Below are 27,149 nucleotides of genomic sequence, written 5' to 3'. Positions count from 1 at the left end.
CATTACATGACTCCATCACTATTTATGCTTCTCTTCTAAGGATGGGTGCATATTTGGGTGTTGTGAACAGCAATTGAGTATTTTCAGTGTCTGTTCCTTCTGGACAGATGAGAGATTTTCTCTAGGAGCGAAATTGCTACGTCAAAGGGTACACCCGTGGTCAAATTTACTAAATATTGCCAAATCACTCTCTACCTTGCCTCCGTAAAGCTTTTTGCCTTCAAATTCTTTTTTTTAAATATATATTTTTTAATATTTTTATTTATTTTTAGGAGAGAGAGAGAGAGAGACAGCGTGAGCAGGGGAGGGTCAGAGAGAGAGGGAGACACAGACTCTGAAACAGGCTCCAGGCTCTGAGCTGGCAGTCAGCACCGAGCCCGACGCGGGGCTTGAACCCATGAACCGCGAGACTATGACCTAAGCGAAAGTCGGACGCTCAACCGACTAAGCCACCCAGGCGCCCCTGCCTTCAAATTCTTAACATGTTGGGATGTTAAGGCTTTGCACTTTGACAACTCCTGGAATGAAAAATTATATCTCATTCTTGCTTGAATAGACATTTCCCTAGCTATCCATGAGTTGTGCATCTTTTCAAGCTTTTGGGTCACTAAAGTTCCTATTTACCTTTGACCATTTTTCTTTTGGGTCATTTGTCTTTTCTTATTGATTTGGAAGTGTTCTTTTTATATTGTAGATACTAATCCTTAGTCTTTGAGTCTGTAACTTGTTTTGTTTGGTTTATGGAATCTTTTGTTGTCAAATATATATGTAATTTTATCGAGGCATTATTTACCTATCTGCCCACCTCAAGTGTACAGTATAACAGATTTTTAGTAAATTTCTCAAGTTGTGCGACTGCCACCACAAATCGGTTTTAGAATGCTTCCCATACCCAAACATGACCCTTTAGATCTACTGACTGTTAATCCTGTTTATGGAACCTTTCAGTGCATAGAAACTGTATCTTTTTTTTTTTAATTTTTTTTTAATGTTTTATTTATTTCTAGGAGAGAGAGAGACAGCATGAGCAGGGGAGGGTCAGAGAGAGAGGGAGTCACAGATTGAAACAGGCTCCAGGCTCTGAGCCAGCAGTCAGCACAGAGCCCGACGCAGGGCTCAAACCCACGAACCGCGAGATCATGACCTAAGCAAAAGTCGGACGCTTAACCGACTAAGCCACCCAGGCGCCCCGCATAGAAACTGTATCTTAAGGAGTCAGATTTCTTCATATTATCCTTTCTGGTTTGTGCTTTCTGTGTACCTTTTTAAAGAAATCTTCTCCTACCTCGTATTGTCCTATGTTTTCTTCTGAAGCTTAAAATGTTTCCTTTTTAACATTTAAGTGAATCAGTCCTTCCCAGAATTGATTTTCATGTGTGGTGTGAAGGAGGAATCCAGTTGTTTTCCATATAGATAGTTAAGTCTCCCTCTACCATTTATTGTAGGGCCCACCTCCCCCCACCCCCACCCCTGCCCCGGGATCTGCATGGCTCTCTCTCATGTATCTGCTTCCCACACCAGCATGGGTCAGTCTCTGAGTCTCTATGTGGTTTCATTGATTTAATTATATATCACCTGGACAATATTACAATGTCTTAGGTACAATTATACTTGCTATGGAGAAGAAGTCCCCCAGTCAGCGTTTTTCTTCTTAAAAATTGTCTTAACCCTGTGATCGTATATATACATTTTTAAATAAACCCTTCAGTTCCCTCAGAAACCCTTTGGGTCTAGATTGAAATTTAGGTCCATTTGGAGGAGAATTGAGAGTTTTACAGTCCTGAGCTTGTTAACCCTCTGGGCCTGATAAAGCCTTCTGTGGTCTGTATCTCAGGGGGAGGAATGGAGATACTTAACTGCTGACTCATCTTAGAAATATTTATTGGTCTATTTTTCTTCTCAGTTTTAGCACATCTTTTATTTTCCAGGAAATTGTCCATGTCACCTAAGTTTTCAAATGTACTGCTGTAAAATTCCACCAACTACATTTATATTATTTAAAAACCTCTGCTGCGTCTGTGGTTATTTCTGATTTCCATTCTTTATAAGGCAACTTTTTTTTTTTAATTTCTTAATGTTTATATATTTTGAAGAGACCGAGTGCGAGTGAGTGAGGAGCAGAGAGAGAGGGAGACACAGAATTCAAAGCAGGCTCTGGGCTCTGAGCTGTCAGCACAGAGCCCAAGGCAGGGCTCGAACTCATGAGCCTTGAGATCATGACCTGAGCTGAAGTTGGACGCTTGACTTACCGAGCCACCCAGGCACCCTGTCTCAATTCTTTTTTTGATCAGTCTCAACAGAAGTCTATCTTGTGGGGTGCCCCAATCTTGTGGGGTGGTGGCTGGTGTCTCAGAGGTGAAAGAATTCACCCAAGGCAGAACAAAGGAGATAGAAGTTTATGGAATACATTGCAAAGGAGGGAGGACAGGACGAAGAAGAGAAGAGAGTGAAGAAGTGAAGAAGAGATTGTTTGCCAGGAGGCAGGGGTGTGGAGCTGTAGTTAAGGGCGGGAGGGTGAAGAGGCAGGGGTACATATGGAATTTTCCTGTTTTGGTGTCTGTGCCTGCTTGTAAGTAGTCCGTTGGCCAGCTAGGGCTTATGGGTATTTTGAGGTGGGTTGCCTGATTGGTTGTCGCTATGGGCCCTTCTACCTTCCTTGGGTTCCCATTGCTCAAGCCTGTTGCTAAAAGCAGCTTCGACATATCTTATTATTAGTGTATTCAAAGTACCAGCTTTCATCTTTGTTCATCACTAGTTCAGCTTTACTTATTTTATTAATTTCTACTTTGTTGTTGCCTTTTTTATTGGTAAAATTCACATACCATAATAGTCACCATTTCAAAGTGTACAATTCAGCGATTTGACGTAGAGTCAGCAAGCTGGGCAACCGTTACTAGTATCTATTCCAGAACATTGTTGTCACCCCCAAAGGGAATCCCATATCCATTAGCAGTGACTCCCCATTTCCCAATCCAACCCCTGGCAACCACTAAATTTCTGTCTATGTGGATTTTGCTATTCCAGATATTTAACATAAATGGAATGTAGTCTTTTATGTCTGGCTTCATTTTTTTTTTTAACTTTTTTTATGTTTTATTTTTGAGAGAGAGAGACTGAGCGCAAATGGGGAGGGGCAGAGAGAGGGAGACACAGAATGTGAAGCAGGCTCCAAGCTCTGAGTTAGCCGTCAGCACAGAGCCTGATGCGGGGCTGGAACTCACGAACCATGAGATCATGACCTGAGCTAAAGTCTGACGCTCAACCAACTGAGCCACCCAGGAGCCCCTATGTCTGGCTTCTTTCACTTAGCATAATGTTTTCAAGGTTCATCAATGTTATAGCATGAATCAGCTCTTCATTCCTCTTTGTAGCTGAATAATACTCCATTGTATACATATGTAACACTTTGTTTCCCTGTTCACAGACATTTGGGTTTCCACTTTTTGGCTACGTGGAATAATACTGCTATGAACACTCGTGTACAAGCGTTGGTGTAAACGGACACTTTCACTTCTCTTGGTTATGTACCCAGTGGAATTCAGGGTCATAAGGTAAATCTATATCTATTTTCTTCCTTTTTTTTTTTTAATATTTTATTTATTTCCAGGAGAGAGAGAGAGAGAGAGACAGCGTGAGCAGGGGAGGGTCAGAGAGAGAGGAAGTCACAGACTGAAAAAGGCTCCAGGCTCTGAGCTGGCAGTCAGCACAGAGCCCGACGCGGGGCTCGAACCCACGAACCGCGAGATCATGACCTAAGCGAAAGTTGGATGCTTAACCGACTAAGCCACCCAGGCGCCCCAATATATTTATTTTCTTGAGGAACTGCCAAACCGTTTTCCAAGGGACCTGTACTATTTTCTGTTCCTGCTAGAAATGCATGAAGGTGCCAATGTCTCCATATTCTTGCTAACACTTGTTACTGTGGGACTTTGTGTGTGCTTCTTTTCTTTCTTTCTCTCTCTCTCTTTTTTTTAATAACCATCTGGGTGCGAAGTGGTCTCATTGTGGTTTTGGTTTGCATTTCCTTCATGTGCCTATTGGCCATTTCTTTGAAAGAAATTTTTGGCCAACTCCTTTGCCGTTTTTGAATTGGCTTATCTGCCTTTTTATTATTGCATTGGAAGAATTCTTTTTATATTCTAGATACAGGTCTTTTGTCAGATATATGGTCTGGAAATCTTTTCTGTTAGTCCTTGGGTTGTCTCATCAATTTCTTGATGCTGTCTTTGCAAGCATAAAAGTTTAAAGATTTTTAAAAATTTTTTAATGTTTACTTTTGAGAGAGACGTAGAGAGCGAGAGGGAGAGGTGTAGAGAGTGAGCGAGACACAGAATCCAAAACAGGCTCCAGGCTCTGAGATGCCAGCACAGAACCTGACGTAGGGCTTGAACTCACGGACTGTGAGATCATGACCTGAGCGGAAGTCAGACGCTTAACCGACTGAGCCACCCAGGTGCCCCCAAAGTTTTCAGTTTTGATGAAGTCCAATTTGGCTAGTTTTTCTTTCATTGCTGTGCTTTTGATATCATATCCAAGAAACCATTCTCTAACCCAAGGTCATGTAGATGTATGCCTGTTTTTTTCCTAAGACTGTTACAGGTTTAGGTCTTACATTTAAGTCTTTGATCCATTTTGAGCTAATGTTTTGTGTATGGCGTGAGGTCAGGTTCCCAGAACCATTTGTTGACAAGACTACTTTCCCCCCACTACATTGTGTTGTTGGTAATCAATTGACTATAAAAGTATATGCTTGGGGCTCCTGGGTGGCTCAGTCGGTTAAGCGTCTGACTTCAGCTCAGGTCATGATCTCACGGTTTGTGGGTTCGAGCCCCGCGTTGGGCTCTGTGCTCACAGATAGCTCAGAGCCTGGAGCCTGTTTCAGAGTCTGTGACTCCCTCTCTCTCTGACCCTCTCCTGCTCACGCTGTCTCTCTCTCTCTCTCAGAAATAAATAAAAGCATTTTTAAAAAGTATATGCTTATTTCTGGACTTTTCAATCTACCCCACTGCCTTATTTGTCTATCCTTTTGCGATTACTACATACTCTTGATTACTGTAGCTTTGTAATAAGTTTTTTTTAAAAATTGGGAAGTGTGAGTACTCCAACTTTCTTCTTCCTTTTCAAGAATGTTTTCCCTATTCTGGGTCTCATGCATTTCCACATGAATTTGAAGATCATCTTCTCAATTTTTGCAATGAAGACAGTGGGTATTTTGACAGGGACTGCTAAAGTTTTAGATCAGTCTTGGGGACTACACTGTCTAACAATATTAAGTCCTATAACCCATAGATATAAGATATCTTTCCATGTATTTAATGTTCATTTATTTTTGAGCAAGAGAGAGACAGAAGATCCAAAGCAGGCTCTGTGCTGACAGTAGAGAGCCTGATGCGGAGCTCGAACTCACGAACTGTGAGATCATGCCCTGAGGACTGGAGCCAAAGTCAGATGCTTAACGGACCACGCCACCCGGACATCCCTCTGTGTGTCTATTTTTGTGCCAGTACCACACTGTTTTGACTACTACAGCTCATAGTAGAACTTAAAATCTGGAATTCTGATACCTCCAGCTTTGCTTTTCTTTACCAAGATTGTTTTGGCTATTTGGGGCCTTTTGTGATTCCATACATATTTTAGGATTATTTGTTCTAGCCCTGCGAAGAATGCTATTGGTATTTTGACAGGGACCGCATTAAGTCTGGAGATTGCTTTGTAGTACAGACATTTTAACAATATTTGTTCCTCCAATCCCCGAGCACGAAAGATCTTTCTATTTGTATCGTCTTCAATTTCTTTCATCAACATCTCATAGTCTTCAGAGTACAGGTTTTTCACTTCCTTGGTTAAGTCTATTCCTAGGTATGTTATTATTTTTGGTGCAGTTATAAATGGGATTGCTTTGTTAATTTCTTTCGGTTGCTTCATGATTGGTGTATAGAAATGCAGTGGACTTCTGTACATTGAGTGGCTATCCTGTAACTTTACTAAATTAATTTATTAGGTCAGGAACAGGACAAGGCTATCCACCCTCACCACTTTTTCAAGAAGCCCTGGCCACAGGGTTAAGAAGACGGAATACAAAGCATCCAAACTGATGAGGAAGGAGTAAAACTTTCACTATGTGTAGATGACATGACATGATACTGTGTGCAAACCCTGTAGTCTGGTTTGGTTATCGTTAGTCATGAAAGTGTCTATTCTTTTCAATCTGCCTTTTTAATGGATTAAACATTATTGGATAAGATGGATCTAACCATTCTCCGCTTAATGGACATGTGGGGATTTTTTTCTCTCCCCCATTTTACACGCTATTGTATCCAGTATTTTAGTTTTCTTAACCTCATGAATCAAATACTATTATTTGGGTTTTTTTAAATTTTTTAATGTTTACTTATTTTTGAGAGAGACAGACAGTGAGCGGGGGAGGGGCAGAGAGACAGGAAGACCCAGAATCCAAAGCAGGCTCCAGGCTCTGAGCTGTCAGCACAGAGCCCAACGTGGGGCTCGAACTCACAAGCTGTGAGATCATGACCTGAGCTGAAGTCGGACGCTTAACCGGCTGTGCCACCCAGGCGCCCCATGAATCATATACTATATTTGTTACTCCACTTATTAAAAATCTAATTTGTGATGAGTTTATTTAATTTTGGAAGAAATATGATGATATGGTAAAAATATGTGTCTTACTTTCTTTCATATGTGTGATACACATCCGGGGTCCCCACAAACAGGGCATATGCCTGACAGGCAGAGTGTGGGGAGGGGAGGCAAGATGTGAGCTGAGGTGTCAGAAGATCTTTCTGGCCATGTGGGGACAATAAAAGAAGAGTAGAGAATAGGAAAGGAGGGGCACCTGGGTGGCTTAGTCGGTTAAGCTTCCGACTTTCGCTTAGGTCATGATCTCGCGGTTCGTGGGTTCGAGCCCCGCGTCGAGCTCTGTGCTGACTGCCAGCTCAAAGCCTGAAGCCTGTTTCAGTCTGTGACTCCCTCTCTCTCTGACCCTCCCCTGCTCACGCTGTCTCTCTCTCTCTCCTAGAAATAAATAAATAAATAAGTAAAGAGAAGAGGAAAGGAGACTAGTTGGGTGGCTGTTAAACTTGGCCAGGCATAAGATGACGATGGTTTAGACTAAGACCAGGAGATGAAAATGGAGACACTTTGGAGGGAGACTCAATAGCACTTCACCTCTTGAGTAATACGCTGTAAGAGCCTTCTAACTGTTTCCCGGCTCTCACCTTTGCCCGCAACTCCATTCCATTCGATAGCACAGGTGCTAGAGTAATCCTTCTGGACCTAAGTAGAGCACGTCACACCTCTTCTCAGTGCCCTCCAACGGCTCCTCATGTCACTCAGAGTAAAAGCCAAAGTCTTTGTATATATATATATATATATTTTTTTTTTTAAATTTATTTCTAGGAGAGAGAGAGGAGACAGCGTGAGCAGGGGAGGGTCAGAGAAAGAGGGAGTCACAGACTGAAACAGGCTCTGAGCTGGCAGTCAGCACAGAGCCCGACGAGGGGCTCGAACCCATGAACCGCGAGATCATGACCTAAGCAAAAGTCGGACGCTTAACCGACTAAGCCACCCAGGCGCCCCAAGTCTTTGTAATGGCTAATGCCACCTGGTTCTGCCTCCTCCTCCTCCTTACCCTTACGCTATTTCCACTCTAGCCACACTCGCATCCAAACCAAGACAGGTCAACTCTTACCTAGCCGCAACTCTTTATCCAGATATCCACGTGGCTCACGCCTCTCTACCTCCTTCAAGTCCCTGTACCGCTTCTCACTGATACTGCAACCTGCTTCAAGCACCCTACCACACCCTGACCCCCTTTTGTTCTCTTTTTGCCTGTAGCATGAATCACTTATTACCTCCCAACATAGTAGGGAATTCACTTACATCATGGGTACTGTTTATCATCTAGCACATCTACTAGGATAAAATATCACAAAGGCAGAGAAATCTGTTTTGTTCGGCGACATCCTAAGTTCCTAGAACAGGCTGCATCTGACACACAGTTGTAGACGATGGAATAAAAGACTTATTTACCAGTTGGGATGTGGGGACAGATGGAAAGGGACAGGGGAACAAGATGCCTATGCTTCCGGGGCTGGGGTGGGAGACGACTAGGGGCACTGAAGTGTTTTAAAGGCAGGAGAAATTCCAGCTGAAGACCAGCCACGGGAGTCATCAGCACTTGGGTGGGGGTACGGAATCCACAGGAGCAGAGGGCATTATGTACACAAAACAAACAGAAGGGGCCCACGTGGACACTGACATTTAAATAAAAGGATAGACGGAGGAAAGGAGCAGATGTCTGGCCAGAGAGAAAAGCAGAGGCCTGTGGGATCACAGAAGCTGAGGGAGGAGACTCTTTAGAAGAGGAAAGAGATCGAGTCAGGCAAGAACTGAAAGCTGACCACTGGTTTTAGTCCCTAGAAAGTAACAGATGGCCCCATGGGGGAGCCAACTCGGTGACAGCTAAGTTGGTCAGGCCAGTTTTGGAGGTGGAGAAGGTGATGAGGCCAACCGCACGGGATCTAGAGTCAGACCCGATGCCAATCCGGCAGGTCTTGTTAAATCTCTGCACCTCAACTGTCCCACGTCCAAAATGAGTATCGCACCTCCTAGCTCATAAACTTTGGTGACTGAGTGTTAAGTGAGACGGAGGACAACGCAAGGCACGAACTGGGTGTATCGGCTTCATTCTGTCAACGAGCTGACCGCGTTGGCTGCGACTGCGACACAAACTGAAATACTGCGCAGCCCAAGTTCAAGAGTAGCTGCGCTTACGGCCCGGGGCTGAACAACAGAAGGAGAGCAAAGCTGTAGGCAGCGGGAAGCTGAAGTCAATCCTGAACACTATCCTCTGAACACTATCCCCAGATTAGCCGGAATTAAAGGTCTGCCTTCTTAGTCGCAGACACACCAGGCTGCCCCTCCCTTCCGTGGCGCAGCAAACGTTCCCGCTGGGCAGACATAGATCACCCGCCCACGGCCAGCGCTACCCCCCAGCCAACCCCGCCAGCTGTCCGCCCACTGGGGTTGGCCCCAGCCCTAGGCAACGCTGCCTCCCGTCCCTAGCAACGGCTCACCTGCTTTTCTCTCTCCCCAGGCCCGCAAAGGTCTTTCCTTTTATTGGTCCGCGTAACTCTATCTAGGCCAATTAGTAGCAGCCACGGGGACCCAACTCACTCCCACACAATTTGGGGGTGATCGCCGAGAAGCAAATTTTTCTTTTCTGAACCCAGTTCTCCAGGGAAGCATCTTATTTGTGAACCTGTTGTGAAATCTTCCGGAATGAGACTCTAGAACATTTTCTTTCTCTTAAGCCCGTCGTGCTTGCCCCTTGCACACTCCCCCTTCCAAGTGGTACGGCCCGCGCGAAGCCCCGCCTCCCAGCCGCTCGGAGAGCCCGAGCCCTCCGCTCGGTGGAGTACACTCAGCGGAGGAGGCGATACCATCTTTCACGAACACATGGGGGGACTCCAGCCACCTCCCGGGTTGTCCCATTCCGCTCCGACCACCTCTCGCGTCTCTCGCTCCGGCCGTGAGCACCAAGCCTAGATACACCGGTGGCACTACCGCTGCCGGCACCACGGACGGTGCGCGGCGCGGCCAAAGGGAGGGCGCACTTGGTACGATCCACGCCGCGCCCCGCCGGAAGTGAGGTGTCTCTCCCCCGAAGTTCCGGCTCGCAGGGGGTGGGGAGTGTTGTTAACCGGGGCCGCCTCCGCAGTCGCGGGGATTGAGCGGGCTCGCGGCGCTGGGCTCTGGGTGAGTCGGCCGGGGTGGGGCCCGGGTTGTGGTTGGAGTCGGGACCTGGGCCCTCCCCTTGCGGTCTCCGGGGTCGGCGCGCCCCCTCAGCCCCGCTTGCGGCTTGTCAGCTGGCGGTAGACCTCAGGCGCCCGCGCGGCCGCTCTCCGGAGTCTGGGCCCCACCTGCGACGTTCGCGGCTCCCGGCGCTTACAGGTGCGGGGGCGCCCCGGGTCCCTGGCCGTGCCGCCGCTGCATCCCTCCGGTCGGCCGTTTCTCCGGTGCCCCGAGTGGGCATTGCCCCGGGGGTTGGGGGACGCCGGGGTTCCAGGCTGACGTATCCCGCCCGCTCCCGCGGGGCGCGCCGCGGGGTTGCGCACCCGGGCCGAGCTGTCACCGGCGCTGTCGCCTGCCCGGCTGCGCCCCCCAGCGCCTGGCTTCTCCCAGGCCAGGCGGCACGTAACCGCTTCTGGAGACTTCTGCGTTTGCATCTCCCCCATCACCCTCGCGGTAGAGCCCGGGGTAGCCGTTCTCCCTCCTGCAACACGTTTGCCTGTCCCCTTGCCTCCCTGGAGGCGGTGGCTTGGCAGGCGGCGCAGAAAGAGCCCTAGATTTGAGACAAAACTGACCCAGGCTCTAGGCTCCAAGACGTGCGTCAGTCTGATCGCTTAACCCCCTTTGAGCCTCCATTTTCTTGTTTGTAAAATGGGGGGCGGGGGGGGACTTGTGCTCTGCTTGACGTCATGATAGTGAAGGAGAGGTGGGGGGGGTCTTCTCGCGCGCGCGTTTAGTGACAGCGCGCGGTAGGCGCTGTGCTGGGTTTGCGCAGTGTGCGCATCACGCAGGTTCTTCTCTCCCTGTCCCCACGCAGGTCCTCCAGGCCGGAGCGATGTTCCGCACCGCAGTGATGATGGCGGCCAGCCTGGCGCTGACCGGGGCCGTCGTGGCTCACGCCTACTACCTCAAGCACCAGTTCTACCCTACCGTGGTGTACTTGACCAAGTCCAGCCCCAGCATGGCAGTGAGTTCAGGGCTCAGGGTGGGAGGAGCTCCCTGGGAGGGAAGGAGGAGTCTGTCTGAGGCAGGGGCGGAGCTAGAGGGCAGGTAAGCGGGAGAGGCGGGAAGCGGGGCCACTGGCTCCGAACTTTGAACGAACGGGGACCACGGGGACCGGGGCATAGGGAGGTTCCGGAATCATGAGCCCCAGACATAGCAGAGCAGAAAGTGACCTCAAACCATAGCCTCTTCTCACTTCTAGGTCCTCTACATCCAGGCCTTTGTCCTTGTCTTTCTCTTGGGCAAAGTGATGGGCAAGGTGTTCTTTGGACAGCTGAGGGCAGCAGAGATGGAGGTAAGATGACTCCAGAAGTGAGGGGCAGGGAGTTGGGCAAGCAGAATGTCTTGAGCTCTTCTTTGCCCAACGCCCAGCACCTTCTGGAACGTTCCTGGTACGCTGTCACTGAGACTTGTCTGGCCTTCACCGTCTTTCGAGACGACTTCAGCCCCCGCTTCGTTGCACTCTTCACTCTCCTTCTCTTCCTCAAGTGTTTTCACTGGCTGGCTGAGGACCGTGTGGACTTTGTGAGTTGGGGGGTGGGGGGGGTTCTCCAAGGCAGATGGGAGGTGGTGGGCTCGTGAAGGCTGGTCTGGGGGTGTGGGGTGAGCCCTGGCCTTCCCAACGGGCCCCGTTTCTGCTCTGTCTCAGATGGAGCGCAGCCCCAACATCTCCTGGCTGTTTCACTGCCGCATCATCTGTGAGTGAGACCCTTGGGGAAAGGAGAGGAGGGAGCTGGAGGGGGAAGAGGCGCTAGGGAGGATGGAACGTGATAAGTCACTAACTGTGGACCCGTGCACTGGGGCACGGGCTTCCCCCTCCCCCCGCAGCTGTACAGGAAAGATAATTCGGGAGGTTAATTTGCATCCTCTGTGCCCTGTTCCGCTCCAGGGCTTCACAACTGTCCAGCCCCTCGGCTCTTGGCCTTCTCACCTGGAGCTTGGGCTGCTCCCGTGCCCTCCGAGGCACAACTGGGGTTCCCAGGGGGCTGGGTTCAAGCCTCCTGACTAGATGGCTAGGGCCCTGGTGGGCATGAGGGTGGGAGGGGTCTCGAAGTGGGAAGTGGCTGTCAGGCCCTGAGCTGACCCCACCTGCCCCCCCTTCGGGGGTCCCACAGCCCTCATGTTCCTCCTGGGCACCCTGGACTTCCTCTTCGTCAGCCATGCCTATCACAGCATCTTGACCCGTGGGGCCTCTGTGCAGCTGGTGTTTGGCTTTGAGGTAAAACTGGCTCGGGAGGCTGGGAGGACAGGCCTGAGGCAGCACTGAACGTGCCCGGAATCACGCGGCAGACCCTCACTGAGCACCTGCTCTGTGGCCAGGCCCGTGCAGGCCACCGAGGAGCAGCCACCGGTCCGTCTCCCCTCCTGCCTTGGGCCCTCCCACGCCTAGGAGAGCAGGGGGAGCACGGAAGGAGGCTTGGGTGGAGGGGGAGCCCTGGCCTGGCGCTCGGGGAGGGCCTTCCTGGAACGTGATGCCAGAGGAGCTGGCTGCCGATGGATGGGAGGACTTGGCTTGGTGGACGGTGGGGGAGGTGCTGAGTGACAGCAGCTCACGTCCCCACTGCGCGCTAGACCCTGTGCCAAGCGCCGGAGCTGTGTCTTTTAATCCGCAAAGCAACAGTCGTTAAGGAACGGTTAGTTCTGTCGCTCGGCAGACAGGCCAGCTCTGCGGTTCAGAGGGGTCTGCTGAGCGGCCAGAGGTCCCGCCGGCGAGTGCGCGGAGGCGCTCGGAAGACCGCAGCCGTGTCCAGTACCACGCTTGTGTCATTGCACTCTGCTGTGCAGAGGCCTGCGCGCGGCAGAGGGTGACCGGGGCGAGGGGGCGCTGTGTGCTCACGTACCCCGCCCCCGCCTCCCGCCAGTACGCCATCCTGATGACCATGGTGCTCACCATCTTCATCAAGTACGTGCTGCACTCCGTGGACCTGCAGAGCGAGAACCCCTGGGACAACAAGGCCGTGTACATGCTCTACACGGAGCTGTTTACAGGTGAGAAGAGCCCGGGCCTCCCCCTGACCGGGCCCGGTGTCCCCGGCCCTGCCTCCCGGGCCCGGTGACTGCTGCTCTCTGCACCTCCCCTTGCCCCCCAGGCTTCATCAAGGTCTTGCTGTACATGGCGTTCATGACTATCATGATCAAGGTGCACACCTTCCCTCTCTTTGCCATCCGGCCTATGTACCTGGCCATGAGGTAAGCTCAGCCCAGCCCGCCCTGCCCCTGCCCCTGGCCCACACCTGATTCTCCTCCCTCACCCAACTTTCACTGAAACTCTCCCTTCAGGCAGTTCAAGAAGGCCGTGACAGATGCCATCATGTCTCGCCGAGCCATCCGCAACATGAACACGCTGTAAGTGGGCCGGGCCGCCTGCTCTCCCTAGTTCCGCCCCAGGTTCCTCTGTCCCCACCCCTGGCTGGACCTCTCCCTGGCCTTGTCCTGACCAGGTATCCCGATGCCACCCCGGAGGAGCTCCAGGCGATGGACAATGTCTGCATCATCTGCCGGGAGGAGATGGTGACCGGTGCCAAGAGGCTGCCCTGCAACCACATTTTCCATACCAGGTGGGCGGGGCCCGGCGAGCCCGACAGCAGGGGCTGGGCCCTGGAAGGCGGCCCGTGGGGACTCTCTGACCATCACCTGGTCTTGACCCCCAGCTGCCTGCGCTCCTGGTTCCAGCGGCAGCAGACTTGCCCTACCTGCCGTATGGACGTCCTCCGGGCATCACTGCCGACCCAGTCACCTCCGCCCCCTGAGCCTGCGGATCAGGGGCCACCACCTGCCCCTCACCCCGCACCGCTCCTGCCCCAGCCCCCTAACTGTGAGTGCCCCTCATTTGGCCATCCAGCACACTGTCGAGTACTTGCCCGGAGCTGGGGATGGGAAGCACGGAGGTGAATCAGAGCCCCTGTCCTCCAGCAGCTCAGTCTGGGTAGGAGAGGGGTCATAGAAAGAGACACCAATGCATTGCAGTCACGGGTCATCAGTGCTGAGCTCAGAGAGGCCTGAGGGAGCAGGACAGAGTTCCTAACAGTGGGCCTCTCGCATGTGATTTGGAGCGGTCTCACTTGCACGTTTCCTCACTGCCTCGTCCTCTCTGCAGTCCCCCAGGGTCTCCTGCCTCCGTTTCCTCCGGGCATGTTCCCGCTGTGGCCCCCCATGGGCCCCTTTCCACCTGTCCCGCCTCCCCCCAGCTCCGGAGAGGCTGCGGCCCCTCCATCCACCAGTGCGGGTGAGTCTTTCTCGGCTGCTGCGACAGTCAGAGGGTGGGAGGAGTGGAAGCAGAGGCCTCAGCACTCAGCAACTTCCTGTTCTCACTCCGCACCAGCCCTTTCTCGGCCCAGCGGAGCAGCCACGACCACAGCTGCCACCACCGCCGCCTCCGCCTCGGCACCTGGCTCTGCCCCCGGCCCTGAGGCCGGCCCCGCTCCGGGCTTCCCCTTCCCTCCACCCTGGATGGGCATGCCGCTGCCTCTGCCCTTCGGTAACCTGAGCCACCCTCGGGGTCGATCTGGAGGGTAGAGGGTGTCAGCCCCCGACCCCAGGCAGTCCCACCACCCCGGCTGAGCCTCCGCCTCCCTGCAGCCTTCCCCCCGATGCCCGTGCCCCCCGCTGGCTTCGCCGGGCTGACTCCGGAGGAGCTGCGGGCTCTGGAAGGCCACGAGCGGCAGCACCTGGAGGCCCGGCTGCAGAGCCTGCGCAACATCCACACGCTGCTGGACGCCGCCATGCTGCAGATCAACCAGTACCTCACCGTGCTGGCCTCCCTGGGGTGCGTCCGCCCGGGGCCCGGGGCAGGGGGGAGCTGGGCCCCTTTCTCTTTTGCCACCCTGTGATACCTGCCGATCCCGGTCACCTCTCTGTAGGCATAGCAGCATCTCTGGGTTTCTTGCTGCCTCTATTCCTCGCTACAGGGACCCGCGTGGGTCTCAGGAGGGCTGATTGTTAGAGCTGACTTTGAATCTTGCTTCTTTATATTCTTCTGTAGTCAAATTACTCATATAATTGTCAGCGTTTTAATTCATTATGGGTACCTTTCTCCTATATGGGGACCCCGTGCCTGGAAATCACTGACCCTGATCTGAGACCGCAGATAAGTCACCCGGGGCCACCTGCTAAACGTCCGACTTCGGCTCAGGTCACGATCTCACAGTTTGTGAGTTCGAGCCCTGCACTGGGCTGGCTGCTGTCAGCACAGAAGCCACTTCGAATGCCTCTCCCCTACTCACACACTCACTCTCCCTCTCTCTTAAAACTAAATTAAAAAAAAAAAAAGTCACTCAGAACCAGCTTGGTCTAAGCTCAAGTTGTGGTCCCCACCATTCATTTGCTGGGTGACTGCTATCACTTTAGAATAGAAGGGTTCTAAAGCCTGTTCACAGGTTCCGTGCACAGTGCCTGGCACACAGCAGTGAGAGCACAGGCTTGGAGGGGAGTTGGGAGTCTGAGCGACCTGAATACAGTTTTCTTCAGTGGAAAGTCCGGGTGGGAACTCTGTGCGGAGCCTGGCAGCCTGCTAGGGGCCATGGTTTACCAGTGAGCAAGGCCAGCAGTTCCTGCCCGCACGTACCTTGGTCAGCCTGTAGCCTGGAATCCCGAGAACACGCTCACTCGTGTCTGCTGCGGACTCAGGCCACGGAGGCGCGTGTGTGCAGACTCCACCCTGCAAGGCTCACCAAGGGCAGAACCTTCCCAATCACGCCAGGTTTCCAGGCCTCACATCCCTCGTCTCGTCTCTTCTCTCCTAGGCCCCCCCGGCCTGCCACCTCAGTCAGCCCCACTGAGGAGACCCCTGGAGTTGTCACTGCCGCCACCCCCACCAGCGTCCCCAGCTCTGAGGCCACCACCCCATCCCCAGGAGCTTCCCCACCAGCCCCTGAACCAGACAAGCCTCCAGGTAGTCTCGGTGAGCCTGGAGGGGGGCGGGGGCGGGAGGGAACTTCTGTGGGTTCCACTTCCGAACTCTGTCCCCAGCTCCCGAGTCCGTGGGCACGGAGGAGCTGCCGGAGGACGGGGAGCCTGACGCAGCAGAGCTCCGCCGCCGCCGCCTGCAGAAGCTGGAGTCCCCCGTTGCCCACTGACCCTACCCCAGGCCTCCCCTGCCTCCACTCTTGAGCAGCCCTCGCTGTAACGTGTCCTGCCACCAAGTGCCAGCTCCCTCTCTGTGTGCACCAGGGAGCAAGAACCCCCAGCTCTGAGACAAAAGGAGGTGGCACCGCCTAGGCCAAGGGGAAGGAAGCCTGAGGCCCCAGTTGACTCCAGCCCTTCCAATCCCGGGCAGCCGTAGGGATCTCGGGTCAGTCCCCACCTTTCTTTCCAGCCCTTCACCCTTTTCCGCTGGGGCCGTGAAGGCAGAAAGGCAGTCTCCGAGAAGCCCTCTGCCCCCCTCTCTGGGAGAAGGGGCAGTCCTTCTAAGTCCACTTGTGTGTGTGTGTGTGTATGTGTGTGAAGTCGCTTCAGTGCTGAACAGTATTAGCTCCCCAATCCCATGTGTGAACTTCAGGGGCTGGAGGCAGGCCAGGAGCTTGCTCCCGGGGCCACCCACCACGACTGGTACCGAGTTCCCTTTTCTCACCCTGAACTCTCTCGAAGCTCTTTTTGACGGTGGCTGCGTCACTTATGCCCTGTGGTGTTGCGTGTCCTAGAGGCAGCTTCACGGCTCTGGGACAGGAGTAGTGCCCGGGGGCCGAGGAGCAGGCAGGTGCCACTCAGGTGCCCACGCCCCTCTCCCCGCCCCGGCGGTTTGTCTCCAGCGAGACTTCGCGGTTTCGCCCAGCAACCACTGCCCGGCCTCGCTGTAGGCAGAGGGCCCGTGTGCGCCCCGGAGCCACTGCAGGCCGCAGAGTGTGGGGAAGGCCACTTCTCAACTCAACAGAACTTTTCTTGAGTTTAGAAGAATTGGAATTCCTTGCCGTTGTCTTTTGGCTTAAATTTTGTCTTTGAACTTGAATGCTGACCCTAGGAAAGAGGAGCAGGAGCATCAGACTCCTGGTCTTTCCAGTTTAGAAAAGGCACTGGGCCAGGCAGGGACCACAGGAGCCGAGGCCTGCCCGCCCTTGTCTTTTTTTCCCTCGGTTTTGTGTTACAAGAGTTGCTGGAGACCGTTTCAGATGATTATTTAATTTGTAAATATTGTACAAATTTTAATAGCTTAAACTGTATATACCGCCAAATAAAGACTTGCATTGACCACGGTGGAGCTGGTATCCCGGGACGGTGTGCCGGAGTCGTCGACTCGCTCAGGCTAGGACTTGAGCGTCCCTGGGGGGGGGGGGGGGGGGGGGGGGGCGGCTTATTTAGACAAGCCATTAAACCATTAGGACGATACCCCATTTTCCAGATGAAGAAACCGAGCCCCCGAGAGGCTAAGCTTTTATAACTCCAGGGACGAGGCAAGCGTGACGATGCCCGGGCCCGGAGCAGGATGGGACAGCAGGGGCAGAAGGCCAGCATCTTCCTTCCCGAGGTCCCCCTGGCTGCCCGACACCAGCTCGGGGGGCCGGGAAGGCGGGCTCGCTCTGCGCCGGGCCGCTGGGGTCTCCCAAGCACCCCCTCGCGGACAGACTGGCTAAAGCTAACGCCTTAGCTTTCTGGAGCTAGAAACCCAGTCAGGCCCGACTCTGGCCTAGAACAGAGCAAAGGCGACTGGGCCTTCCACTTCTCGGGGCTAAAGAATGAGGCCAGGGGCTGACGCGGGGGCTCTGTGCCTCCACCCAGTACTGCACTTGGAACTGAAGCCCTCCAGGCCCCATGCCGGAGTTACCGTGTTCTCCACAGCCTCCACCAAGCCGGGCCGGGCCTGGGGGCCAAGGGGGGACGCGCTCAGCCTGGTGTTCCCCTCCCCTAAACTGGGTGGGGCTATTCCGCCAGAGGGCCAGTCAGCAACCTCCAGAATTTGAAGAGCTGCGCCCAGTGAGCTCCAATGAAGGCAGAGGCCAGTGACAGACAGCCCTCCCCCAATTTTACAGGGTCTCGTCCCCCCTTGATGTGAGCAAGGCCTGCTCTGAAGCCCTGAGCCCTCCCGTTAACCTGCCTACGCGCCTCGCCCTACCCTACCCCTGCTGTCCTCGTTGCTCCTACAGCTGTCTCCCTCCCGAGACCCCCCATCCCCACCCCGGACTCTAGTTGCGGGGGCTGCCATCAGGCTGCGCAGGGGGGGCCTCAGAAGCCCTTTTCCAGGAGCCAGGCTTTGAGCTGCTGGTCAAAGTAGCCCTTGACCCGCAGGGTACCTGTCACCTCATTGACCTGGGTGACAGGGGTCTTCCCCAGCAGTGGACTCAGGAAATCTTCCACATCCTTCTGCAGAGCCTGGGTGGGAAGAGAACAAACCAAGCCCAGTCAGACCATCCCCTCTAGCGGACTCCCATCCCTTCAGCCCTGAAAGGGTTGGACTCAGACCCTGACCAACCCCCTCACTTACCCAAATGTCCCCCTCCACCTTTCGGATCACAGTCATCTGGCGGTTGCCGTGTGTGATGTCCGTGTAGACAGGGATGTTGTGCATACGGGAGCGCCGCACAAAGTAGGGCAGGTCGGGCGGGGGGTCTGTGGCAGGGAGGAACGGCGAGGGGTCAAATCTGCCCCGGCTTTACATCACCGTAGCCAACACCCTTCCCCTCATAGTCTACGCAGAATCTACCTCTAGATCTCAGGTCGAAGACCCGCTCCTTCCCGAGGTTTAGAGCCAGGACCAGACTGTTCACCCGGTAATCTCGCAGGCCCAACCCAGGGCCTGGCACGAGAAGGTGCTCAAGAAGAGATGAGGTCAGGGCCACGCCTCCCCAGGTCCTCACCTGGGGCCAATCCTTGCACTTCACCCCTGGGTAGGGAGGCTAAAATCAAGCTCTGGCACAAAGAAATGGGGATTTGCAAGCACTGAACACCTACCTACCACATGCTGGGCTCTGTGTTAAGCACTGTGTTAAGTCCTGAGCAGATTATCTCCATTTTGAGAAACTATGTGACTAATGATCACACTGGCAATAAGAATGGAGCCAAATTCGAACCTAGAACTGCCCAACTCCCAAGCTCTGTTCTCAATTATGGTACGAGGCCTACCGGAGTCGGGGGGGGGGGGGGTGGTGAGGTCCCAGCTCTTGGGTCTTCTCTCTCTGCGTCACTCTTCCTGAATGGGAAGACCTCATCCCAGGAGCGTGCATGGATGGGCACTAGTAAAACAGGGCTGCATCCCCAGGCCCTTCCTTGAACATGAGACAGGTGCTAAGCCCTGAGTGACCTCAACACAAGCCCGGAACCCACTGGGGACTCCAGAGCCTCAGCCGGGGAGGAACACCACTAGGAGAGGTTTCCGGTAGCTTCCAAGCCCTCCCCGTCAGCCAGCTCACCTCTGGGTGGCTGCCAGCCACTAGGAGTGGGGTAACGTTCATGCTCTGGGGGCTCTGGGATGCTGCTAGGGGGTAACAGGCGCTCCACAAACTGGTATTCGTCCACAGACTCCACAAAGCTGGGGTAATCCGGAGGCCCCTGGGTCTGGCTCTGCAGCCAAAACCAAAAGGAAACCACCACTGATCCATTGGCCCAGGCACCCCCACAGGAGACGCAGAACCTCAGTAGGCAGAAAGGGAAACACAGGGGGCGCCTGGGTGGCTCAGCCGGTTGGGTGTCCGACTTCAGCTCAGGTCATGATCTCACAGTTCGTGGGTTCGAGCCCCATGTCGGGCTCTGTGCTGACAGCTCAGAGCCTGGAGCCTGCTTCAGATTCTGGGTCTCTCTCTCTCTCAGAAATAAATAAAAACATAAATTAAAAAAAATTTTTAATAAATAAATAAAACATTTAAAAAAAAAAGGGAAACACGGGTGCAGAGAATGGCATAAACAAAAAAAAGCCTGGAGGTAGGAAAGCACCAGACTTCAGTTTGCCGGGGTAGACGTGGGATTGAAAAGAAGTTCAGGCACTCTGAAGGACCTGCCTCTCTAGGGATTTCTGTGGGACTCCTGACCCAAAGCCAACTTACTGTAAATCAGATCAATACAGCATTTTTCAGTATTTAAAAATTTTCTTTTAACTTTTAGTCATTTTTGAGAGACAGAACAGAGTTGAGCAGGGGAGGGGCAGAGAGAGGAGGAGACAGAATCCAAAGCAGGCCCCAGGCTCTGAGCTGTCAGCACAGAGCCGGACACGGGGCTCGAACTCACTGACTGTGAGATCATGACCTGAGCCGAAGACAGACACTCAACCCACCGAGCCACCCAGATGCCCCGGCATTTTTCAGTATTTTAAAGTTTCTTCTAGAGGCGCCTAGGTGGCTCGGTTGGTCGCGTGTACAACTTCGGCTCAGGTCATGATTTCGCGGTTGGTGAGTTCGAGCCCTGTGTCAGGTTCTGTGCTGACAGCTCAGAGCCTAGAGCTTTGAGCCCGCTTTGGATTCTGTGTCTCCCCCGCTCTCTGCCCCTTGCCTGCTCGCAGTCTCTCTGTCTCAAAAATAAGCATAAAAAAAAAATTTTTTTTAAGTTTCTGCCAGAGGCTGGCTCCAGCACGTCCAGGGGTCCCTGAAGGATGGACGGTGTCGGCAAGAGAGAGAGCGAGCCCCGAGATTCTTTCTGATCACCAGGCAGGCATCTCTGTCCTGTTAGGTTTGGTGTCTTTATTTAAAGGTCCAACGACAACATGAGATCAGAAAAAGGAATTTTTACAATGGAAAGCTCTTTGTGATAAGATGCTTTGAAAAGTGTACAAGACCTGGTTTTTTGGAAGTATTCTTGCAGAATTACCCCAATCATAGTGAGGCTGAGTAAATCTTACAACTAAGGAAATAACAGGGTGTTCTTAGTGAAAAACAGGCTGACAAACATATTTGTTCTAATAACGCTAGGATTAGGACATTAGGTTAACTTGTAAAAAGACAGGCTAGGAGTCATTTTGAACTGGTTAATAAGTTGTCTGTGGAAACCTTTTTGACCTGATGCTGGATGTGTAAACACCATGGAAGCCCTAAATGTGTCGGCCTTTGTTTTTGGGTTATGTTTTAGCTACTCTTATCTATCCTCACCCCAGCCGCCAGTGTAAGGGAGGGTGTTTGCGGAAAGTAGGCCTTAAGTTCTGCCCTTATCTGTTTTTTAACGCTAAATTAGGCTCTTTGTCTTGGCAGCCAGGTTCGATTGTAACTTCTGTGTTCTTAACCCCCTTTATTATCTAAGTCTTGGATCTGCAAGGCCCATAGGAAGAGCCTTTTGACAATCATCCACAGTACTTTCATCTAAAATCTCTTTCGTAAAGGCAGGAATATGCTTTTCCTTATCAGGAATATGTGTGGGGAATATCAGTCTGATCTGGAATATTGTGAGGCCTGTTCAATACCAGCAGGTTCATTTCCAACATGAGCCAGTAGTAGCAGAAGGAGATCCCAGTTTTCATTTCTCATGGGAGGAGCTGTGCAAACACTGCCATTTCCTTGCTGTGACTGTCATCCAGCGAGGCCAGTGCGGCTCCCAGCAAGTTTCCTCTAAACATTCTAGTTCTGGGATGAGGCACTTTCAGCAATCTTGATAATGCCACTCACTATCATCTGATGTGAACGTTTTGGCCTCATATAACCACGATCAGGCAGTGGAATAAATGTATTATGGGTATTGTTTTGAGTTAATTCCTACAATGACACAGGTATTTTATTACCCCCTTTTACCATCAAGGAAAAATTAGGACACTAATAAACAATCCACCTATGGTAACTCTCCGCAGTCTGTCCTCCCATCTTCCAACAAATATCCTGGAATCCTGATAGCCCTGGGGGTTACAAGCAGAATGAAGTGGCCTGTATATCATGAACCCCAAGTTCTCTTAAGTGTCGCCAAAGATCTGGGGCCAACCCCTACACTGTGAAACGGTTTCCCTTTCTAAAATTACGCAGCAAGCGTGGATGGGTAGCCCCTCCCATTTCTGACTAACCCGAGCTGTCCACCAATCAGGTTCCAAGCCCCTCACACCGTTGCGCGCCGCAGGCCCTGCACTTTGCTTCTCAATCTTGTATCTGAGCTCCAGGGTTACAAGAATAACAACGAGACCCGCACGCAACCCTCTTCCCCCACCTCCAGTCTCAGCGCTCTCACCAGCCGCCGGAGCCCGCAGCCCGGCTGGACGCCGGTTCTCCAGCCCCTCAGCGAAGCTCGGAATACGGCCGCTGCCATCTTGAACCGCTCCCGTACACCGGCCTTCTGCGCGCGCAACCAGGTTGATCCCGCCCCTTCCTGGGCGCACCGCCCCCCCGGACCGAAAGAACGCCTGCGCAAAGCGTAAAGAGGCGGAGCTAGGACTACCGTGAGCGGTACAAAAACCAGAGGCCTTCGCCGTCGCTCAGCAGTGACGTGGCACGCAGCAGGCGGTGAGGACGTGCGCGCCCTTCTTCCTTCCTCTTTCTCGACTCCATCTTCGCGGTCGCGGCTGCGGTGGCCGTAGTTCAGGTAAGATTTTGGGCCCTCGCTGGATCCGGAGAGCTTAGCAGCAGGTTGGCCGCGAGGTCAGAAGACGCGGGAAAAGTAGAAGGAGAAGGGCTCTTCTGAGGGTCAGGTTCTGGTCCCCACCCGACCGCCCCGACAGGTTCGGCCTTACCCACGTGAGATCCCGCGACCACCGATCCCAGAGCGATCGGTCCCGGCCCGCCACCCTTCCTCCGACCCTTGTCTCCCAGAGCATTCTTTCTCATATAAGCCTTTCTTTCTTCAGTTGCCGACATGCAGCTCTTTGTCCGTGCCCAGGAGCTACACACCCTCGAGGTGACCGGCCAGGAGACGGTCGCCCAGATCAAGGTGAGGCTGCTTGGTGCTTCCTAGGCTCCATCCTCTTTGTTTTTAATCTCATCCTCCCACGGGAACGCTGATGAGTCTTATTTTTCCCCGTAGGCTCATGTAGCCTCTCTGGAGGGCATCGCTCCGGAGGATCAAGTCATGCTCCTGGCGGGCACGCCCCTAGAGGATGAGGCTACCCTGGGGCAGTGTGGAGTGGAGGCTCTGACCACCCTGGAAGTAGCCGGCCGCATGCTTGGAGGTGAGCTGGGGAGGATTGTCCTTTGAACTGTTTGTAAGCTCATAACGAGTGTGGTAGGTGGAGTTCATGGTCCTCAATCCGGGGCGGTTCTTGTTTACCTCCCATAGAAGGAACTCTTAAGAGGTCCGTGGGAGCTTGAGCCAGAGCCTAGTTCTGTTTTCAGTGACTTACAGACCCTGTGAAGCCTTGAATTGAGAAAGGATTCTACTGGGTGGGGTCTTCTCGCTCTCCTAACTCTTCCTGACCTTTCCCACCGCAGGTAAAGTCCATGGTTCGCTGGCCCGTGCTGGGAAAGTAAGAGGGCAGACTCCTAAGGTAGGTGAGAGTATTAGTGGTGTTCCTTGAACTTTGTTTTGTTTTGTTTCCTTCTATGAAAGCTAAGCCAAGACCTCTGGTCTTTCCTCTGTCTGCCTTCTCTCTGGAGTTAAGACTGAGGGAAGGCATGGAGGAAGCCAACCAGGGGCTCATCATTCCTCCCTTTTCCCAGGTGGCCAAACAGGAGAAGAAGAAGAAGAAGACAGGCCGAGCCAAGCGACGGATGCAGTACAACCGGCGCTTTGTCAACGTGGTGCCCACCTTTGGAAAGAAGAAGGGCCCCAATGCCAACTCTTAAGTCTGTTGTAATCCTGGCTTGCCCCCAATAAAGCCACTTAGTCCAGTCATCTCACGGTTTTATATTCACTTGCAGGGCCTCAGGGGGATGCATGGCTCCTAGGGCTGGTCGTGTGTTCATTAGTTCTTGGTACTGTCAAGTTGGAAGAGGCAGGGACCCTTGGCTGGCGTGGAGGAAAAGTGATCAACTACGAGAAGAGGCTTACCACGAACATTAGCAACCGCAGGTGCCAGCTCTTCCGATGTAGAGTTGGGCGAGTTTCCCGCCCCGGATAACCTGGTCATTCCCCCAAATCCTTTTTTGTTCTTGTGCTTTAAACAGAAGGTGCCAACAATTGGTGGAGGACTATGGAGGCAGGAGAGGAGTTTGAGCAGTAGACCGGCCAGGGAAAGCCATTCTGACCTGCCCTTGAAGTTGGGACCAGCTGTGGCCTTAGTGGAGTCCTTGGCAAGGGTCCGGTTTGTCCCCACTTCAGAAAGCGCACGGGGACCCAATTGAGTGGAGGCCAGTGACTGGGACAGGCAGTGTAAAGAATTCACCCAACGCAGAACAAAAGAGAAGTTTATTGAATACACTGCTGGGGAGGGAGGGCAGGACAGCAAAGAAGAGACTGGCAGGAGGCAGGCGTGGGGGAAGCTGAGGAGGTGGGAGAACGTATGGAATTTTCCTGTTTTGATGCCTGTGCCAGGTTGCAGGTAGCTCATTGGTCAGCCATGACTGGATGTTTTGAGGTGGGCCATCTGATGGGCCTATTTGCATTCAGCCTGGTGGTTGCTGTGGGCCCTTCTACCTGAGGTTTCCATTGCCCAAAAGTGGCCTCTACAGCAAGCATTGCCTGATGACAATCTGCTCCTTCTTGGAATACAGTATAACATGAGGTAAAGGCCTCGGGATCTAGATTTGGACTGCCTGCATTCTGCATCCTCGCTTCATTTGTATTCTGACTACCTGACCTTAAACTAGGTATTTAATCTCTGCCATCATCTCTTGAGAGTTGCTGTGGAGATGAATAAAGGATGTGAAGGGCTGAGGCCAGCACTTGCCACATGGGAAGCATGCAAGTATATTGGCTATTTTTCTCCCTAGTAATCTTTTAGAAAAAAGACATGCCCCCCTCCCAGCTAGGAGTTTGCATTCTTGTGGGTTTAAATCAGAAGCTAGTTAGTTACAAGTGCTAGAGCTTCAAAGAAAGGAAGCAGGGTGTTGTAATGAAAAAGGGGCAGTGAGGGGTGGACAGATCCGATATCCTGGGGAAGGTCTCTGAAGACGGGATGTGTGACACCTAAAACAGAACCTGGTCAGGTGAGATGACCAGAGTTCCAGCCAGGAGAACTGTGTGCAAAGCTGTGTGGTTTTGTCAACACGGACAGGAGTTTGGGTTTGAGTTAAGTGGCAATGGAGCGTCACCAAGCACAGGGCAGGGCTTAAAGCAAGGGCCTGATGTGATCTGACTTGTGATGCAGTACTTTATCTGCCTGATTTTTCTGGACAGCTGGCAAGAAAGGAAATCAGTTGAGGGACCAGTGGCTGAGACCAGTGGTGGTTGGGATGTAGAGAATGAGCAGATTGGAAGGTCATCAAATCCATCCAGATCTTGATAGGGAAATAAATGATCCATATTGAGAGAAATACAACATACTGGGCAGGGACTAGATGTGAGGTGAGGGACTAAAGAACCAGAGCTCACTTTGATGGGTGCCATGGGTCAAGTCTTCAGGGCGCTTGCCATGGTTTGTGTGGGCCATCACCCACACTCTACCACAAATTAAGCTCCATTAGGACAGGGACCACGTCTCTGACCCCGATGTGATTTTGGCACCTAGTATGGATTCTCCCCTTTAAAAAGTTGAATAAACCATAGGTTTGGAGGGGAAATCAAGTTCAGATAACTGAAAATTTGCTTTTGAGGGGAAATGCCTGCAATACACACACACACACACACACACAATCTAGGCCAAGTAGATTCTACTTCATCCTTTTTCTACTCTCCCCTTTATTTGCCAGTGTCCCCCTAGTTAGAATGGCTGCCCTTCCAGCTCGGGGACGCATCTCCTCCGCCAAGGGCCTGGCGCAAATAGCCGCCTAGAGTGGGTGCCTTGCAAAGTTGTTTCCGCGGTCACGCTTTTTGGTGCCGAAAAGGGAACCACTAGGGGGCGAGCTGGTACCAGCGGAGCTCGTACCCTCTCTCACCGCTCGGGGCGGGGCCTGTGCGTCGGGACCCGCCCCTGCCCGAGCACTCCTTGATAGAAGGATGGGGCTTGGCTTCCGAGTGTGGGCGGAAGTTGCCGAGAGTCCTCGGGAACTCTGGCTCCGCCCCGTTAGCCTCGCTTGGAGGCGGAAGCAACCGATGAGCGCCGGAAGTTGCCCAGAGCAGCCTGTGAGTGTTCGCGAGCCGCGCGGGACGCCGGTTGCCATGGAGCCGGCCGGGCCGTGTGGATTTTGCCCGGCCGGGGAGGCCCAGCCGGCGCGCTACACCTGCCCTCGCTGCAATGTGCCCTACTGCTCGCTGCGCTGCTACCGGGCGCACGGCACCTGCGCCGAAGACTTCTACCGGGACCAGGTGCTGGGAGAGCTCCGCGGCCGCAGCGCCTCCCCCAGCCGCCTGGCCAGCGCCCTTCGGCGGCTGCGTGAGCAACGCGAGACCGAGGACGACCCCGAGGACGTAGGCCTCAGGCCTGGCCCGGCATCCGGCGGCCCCTCCGGGCTCTGGGAACTCCTGGCCCCGGCCGAGAAGGCGGCCTTCGAGCGACTGCTGAGCCGGGGCGAGGCCGGGCGGCTGCTGCCCCCGTGGCGGCCGTGGTGGTGGGGACGCGGGGCCGGGCCGCCGCTCCTGGAGGAGGTGGACGCCGCCGCGTGCGGTGACCCTGTAGGGCAAGAGCCCACCCCCGCGAGGACGCCACCGGCACCCGTGAAGGAGGCCGCCGCCGAGCCATCGCTCGGAGACGCCCCCGAGGCCTGCGCGCCCCCGGTGCCCACTCGGATCCCCACGCTGGCCAGCCTGAGCCGTGGCCTGGCCTCGCCGCTTGTGCGCTTCCAGCTGCCCAACGTGCTGTTCGCCTACGCACACACCCTGGCCTTGTACCACGGCGGCGACGACGACGCCCTGCTCTCCGACTTCTGTGCCACGCTGCTCGGCGTTTCCGGGGCCCTGGGCGCGCAGCAGGTCTTCGACTCGGCCGAGGAAGCCCTGCAAGCCGCAGGCCAGGTGCTCGAAGCGGGCGAGCATCCTCCCGGGCCCCTGGGCACACGGGGTGCCATGCGCGAGGTCGCCCGCATCCTGATGGGCGAAGGCCCGGCCGCCCAGAAAGGCTACACGCTGGCGGCCCTGGGCCACCTGGCACGGACCCTGGGCCAGGCCCGGAGGCAAGCGGTGGCTGCCAAGGAGCGAGATCGCCTCTACCGGGCGCGGAAGAAGTGCCAGTTCCTGCTGGCCTGGACCAATGAAAACGAGGCGGCGCTCACGCCCCTGGCTCTGGACTGTGCCAGGGCCCACAGAGCCCACGCTGTGGCCGCCGAGGAGGTGGCAGCCCTCACTGGGGAGCTGGAGCGCCTTTGGGGCGGCCCCCTGCCACCCGCTCCAAGAATTCTCATCGAGGAGCTCCCCGGCTGAACTGGGATCTGTCTCTTTCTCGGGAATAAAGCTGTGACCGGGCTGCCCTGTTCGCAGCGCCCATTTCTGAGTAACAGCTGTTGTCCCGCCCCGCCCCAGCCGCCGACTCTGGGGCCCAC

The 27,149-nt window shown here is 53.8% G+C and overlaps 4 protein-coding genes across 6 annotated transcripts; 3 read left to right on the top strand and 1 right to left on the bottom strand.

The window, feature by feature from the left end:
- Nucleotides 1-9,677: 9,677 nt before the first annotated feature.
- On the top strand, nucleotides 9,678-16,995 carry SYVN1 (synoviolin 1). 2 transcript variants are annotated; one of them, XM_039244727.1, is made up of 16 exons: nucleotides 9,678-9,777; nucleotides 10,628-10,777; nucleotides 11,015-11,107; nucleotides 11,185-11,337; nucleotides 11,462-11,510; nucleotides 11,928-12,031; nucleotides 12,675-12,801; nucleotides 12,903-13,002; nucleotides 13,093-13,158; nucleotides 13,254-13,370; nucleotides 13,464-13,627; nucleotides 13,910-14,038; nucleotides 14,135-14,290; nucleotides 14,392-14,578; nucleotides 15,555-15,703; nucleotides 15,781-16,995. In XM_039244727.1, exons 2-16 carry the CDS (start codon nucleotides 10,646-10,648, stop codon nucleotides 15,885-15,887), a joined length of 1,833 nt encoding a protein of 610 aa, XP_039100658.1. In that variant the 5' UTR covers nucleotides 9,678-9,777; nucleotides 10,628-10,645; the 3' UTR covers nucleotides 15,888-16,995. The 2 variants fall into 2 exon arrangements, with proteins under 2 accessions (XP_039100658.1, XP_039100657.1); XM_039244726.1 differs by having other exon boundaries at nucleotides 9,685-9,972.
- Nucleotides 16,911-21,994, bottom strand: MRPL49 (mitochondrial ribosomal protein L49). Of its 2 annotated transcripts, none has more exons than XM_039244728.1 (4): nucleotides 21,853-21,994; nucleotides 19,152-19,302; nucleotides 18,227-18,351; nucleotides 16,911-18,114 (listed from the first exon to the last, which is right to left on the bottom strand). In XM_039244728.1, the coding sequence occupies exons 1-4, from the start codon at nucleotides 21,949-21,951 to the stop codon at nucleotides 17,968-17,970; spliced, it is 522 nt and encodes a 173-aa protein (XP_039100659.1). In that variant the 5' UTR covers nucleotides 21,952-21,994; the 3' UTR covers nucleotides 16,911-17,967. The 2 variants fall into 2 exon arrangements, with proteins under 2 accessions (XP_039100659.1, XP_039100660.1); XM_039244729.1 differs by having other exon boundaries at nucleotides 21,874-21,994.
- Nucleotides 21,995-22,112: 118 nt separating this feature from the next.
- Nucleotides 22,113-23,469, top strand: FAU (FAU ubiquitin like and ribosomal protein S30 fusion). Its single transcript, XM_039244730.1, has 5 exons — nucleotides 22,113-22,224; nucleotides 22,487-22,569; nucleotides 22,663-22,807; nucleotides 23,067-23,122; nucleotides 23,295-23,469. Exons 2-5 carry the CDS (start codon nucleotides 22,495-22,497, stop codon nucleotides 23,418-23,420), a joined length of 402 nt encoding a protein of 133 aa, XP_039100661.1. The 5' UTR covers nucleotides 22,113-22,224; nucleotides 22,487-22,494; the 3' UTR covers nucleotides 23,421-23,469.
- A 2,322-nt stretch (nucleotides 23,470-25,791) lies between these two features.
- ZNHIT2 (zinc finger HIT-type containing 2) lies at nucleotides 25,792-27,104 on the top strand. Its single transcript, XM_039244735.1, has one exon. It carries the CDS (start codon nucleotides 25,834-25,836, stop codon nucleotides 27,028-27,030), a length of 1,197 nt encoding a protein of 398 aa, XP_039100666.1. The 5' UTR covers nucleotides 25,792-25,833; the 3' UTR covers nucleotides 27,031-27,104.
- The last annotated feature ends 45 nt before the right edge of the window (nucleotides 27,105-27,149 follow it).

Source organism: Hyaena hyaena, unplaced genomic scaffold (genome assembly GCF_003009895.1).
Source record: "Hyaena hyaena isolate Hyena2069 unplaced genomic scaffold, ASM300989v1 scaffold_248, whole genome shotgun sequence".
In the NCBI taxonomy this organism is placed as follows: domain Eukaryota; kingdom Metazoa; phylum Chordata; class Mammalia; order Carnivora; family Hyaenidae; genus Hyaena; species Hyaena hyaena.
The sequence above is the reverse complement of the archived record's forward strand: the minus strand, read 5'-3'. Positions and strand labels throughout refer to the sequence as shown.